At 40.2% G+C, this 2,500-nt stretch overlaps 1 protein-coding gene across 1 annotated transcript in view; it reads right to left on the reverse strand.

Moving 5' to 3' along the window:
* Positions 1–2,461: 2,461 nt before the first annotated feature.
* Positions 2,462–2,500, reverse strand: part of LOC138013991 (alpha-N-acetylgalactosamine-specific lectin-like) — a 474-nt gene continuing 435 nt past the window's right edge. Inside the window, exon 1 of the mRNA XM_068861022.1 lies at positions 2,462–2,500. This exon is cut by the window's right edge and continues 435 nt beyond it. Coding sequence (XP_068717123.1) covers positions 2,462–2,500 — 39 coding nt within the window.

Genomic DNA, 2,500 nt, shown 5'->3' on the forward strand with positions numbered 1-2,500 from the left:
CTAGGGTAGACCTATAGAGTCCCACGACTTCGGAGAAGGCCTTACAAAAGTCATTAGTCCTAAGGGCCTCTAACAAGAGATTGTGGCATCTACCAGGTAGCAATTCCTGTTTTGGAGGTATTTTGATTTGGACGGGTCGATCTTGGTAGGACGTTGACCTAAGGCGATTCCTATGACCTTGTGGCCTACGTCGTTTGATGGTCAGTAGCTCCGCGTTTGCCTGTTTCTTCCTCTATCTGACTGATTTGAAAGTTGGTCGGGCCCTCTTGCTCTCAACGCAGAAACTGTAAGATCTCAGTGCACATTTTATTTTTATCTAATTCTTTGGCAAGTTATTTCTTTGTTTTCGCGCCCGCTTGCTTCGTTAACAGTCCTTGCGTTCTGTCCTTTTTGTTTCACACTTTTCATTAAGGCTCTCTTAGGTCCGTATCGTACCAGTCTTCTTCCGTATATTTTGTTGTTCGGGTGTTTTCCTTTGGTTACCTCGTCAATGACAATTGCGCTAGGTGAAGTATTTAGCCCATCGTGTAGTTTTCCTCGGTTAACCGAAGACTGGAAGTTTAGATTTCAAATTTTCAGTTCCTTTTGGATAACATTTTGCTTTAAGGTGGCTTACTACACTTTCGGGGAGGAATAATTGCTTCTTACCAATCTTTATTTAAATGCTTAGGAGTATTGCTTTCGGGTGGTCTGTGATGTTAACGCTCTCAGACGATGATTCTTGCTCGAGAATTAAAAATTTAATGTTTAGATCATGGCAAGCACTAAAAAACGTGTAGTAGGAAAGGGACTGGGAACCAGACACAGACATTAATATGCGTTCCGGGAACGTATATAAGGGGGTATACAATGATATACAGGGGTATAGAGGGGAATTCTTGGGACATTATACGTAGTCTTACATGAAGTACATACCCGAAATCTCACCGTGGGACCCTACCGTAAACTTTCAGAATCAATTTGTCGAAGTGAAACTCACATACTGACAAATTGTACAGAATGTAGAGTCTGGTAAAATCAATCACTTTCACTGACATTACACTAAATGACGTTCGCGCGAAAATTTTCCAGTCGATAGATTTTTTTAAAATTTTTTACTGCAGTTAGATAATGAGTTACTTGCGTCAGAAATGCTAAAAAACTAGGGGATCACCGTCTTCGTTTCAGAGATAAAGGTGGGGAAAACTTCCCTGATTTTGAAAAATTGGCGCACGTAATTCAGCATGGTCTACAGGGGTTTATAGTCAAAAATATCGAAGGTGAGTCAACGGAGGCAAACAATCTGAGTCATATTTTGTAAAAGTGGGTCTGTTGGGAAAATAATTCCAAATTTTACTCCTGGCATACGGTGGCTGCGCCCGAAGTACAAGCAGCGGTCAAAACCTAGCTGTCCTACCGAAAGGACACGATAATAGCCATTTTCTTCGCAGCTAACAAAAATAAAGACAATTCTAAAGTTGCTTTGGCCTCTTCTAACAATTAACTTGAGAATTTAGGGTTTTATTTGAAGAGGACTCGCTTATTAGCACAACTATTATCATACCTGGCGACACTCGACAAACTAACAGCGAGTTGCCGTGCCGAACGCTGGCGGCCCATTTTTGGGGCCAAATTAGAAGCTTGGAGACAAAAAGTGTTTCAAATGTTTAACTTTTTACAATCTGATATGGATTTTGGAATTCTGAATCCTTTATTGTGATATTTAATGCCATCTCCAGTGAGAAAAGTTACCTGATTTCAATATCTTTCATGCTACCTCACATTGACGTCAAGACAGTCAAGTTTTTTCCGTCTGTTGAATCCTAATTGGTCAATTCAAAATTTGCGCGCGCCAGCCGTATGTAAGGCAACGTTTTCACAAAACTTAATCCTTTAAAAGGTATTTGAAAACGTTGCACGGATGAACGAAGAGCTAAAAAGAACAGAATTCGATCGTACATTTTACAAAAAATTCAAACTTTTAGTCGATAGATTTTGTTCATTGTGCCGCTAAACGCAGAAAGTTGGTACAGAAAATGATTCATCAAGAGGAAAATGGTGATCACTGTACGTCCAAAATCCAGGAAAAGCTATAGCGATGGCCATCTGCCATATCATTTGTTCATTTTATTACTTTGCGCGCGCGATCATGCATGACGTGGCCTGTGTATTTCCGTGGGTAGTAAGGATGCGCAGAAACAATTAGCGCGAACGTCTTAAAAACACTGACCTCTTTCTGCACAGTAACTGCTGTATCGGCCTCCTGTTATGCGACTGCCGAAAAATATGAACGAACAAAAAAAGCTAGCAATGGTTTAATTAGTTTTTTTTATTACACACCGTTTCCTTAATTTCCCTTTTTCTTCATTACACTTTCAGTCCTTTTAGGAAAGAATCAATAGTCCCGCGTTAATAGCATAGTGTTCTTTAAACAATCCTATCACAATTTTGCTGGTATTAATCGCTGAAGTTGGCTTGCTATCTAGGGCAGTTTCTTGCAGACAAAGCCGCATGCCCAGTT

This window comes from Montipora capricornis, chromosome 8, assembly GCF_036669925.1.
Source record: "Montipora capricornis isolate CH-2021 chromosome 8, ASM3666992v2, whole genome shotgun sequence".
NCBI lineage: Eukaryota > Metazoa > Cnidaria > Anthozoa > Scleractinia > Acroporidae > Montipora > Montipora capricornis.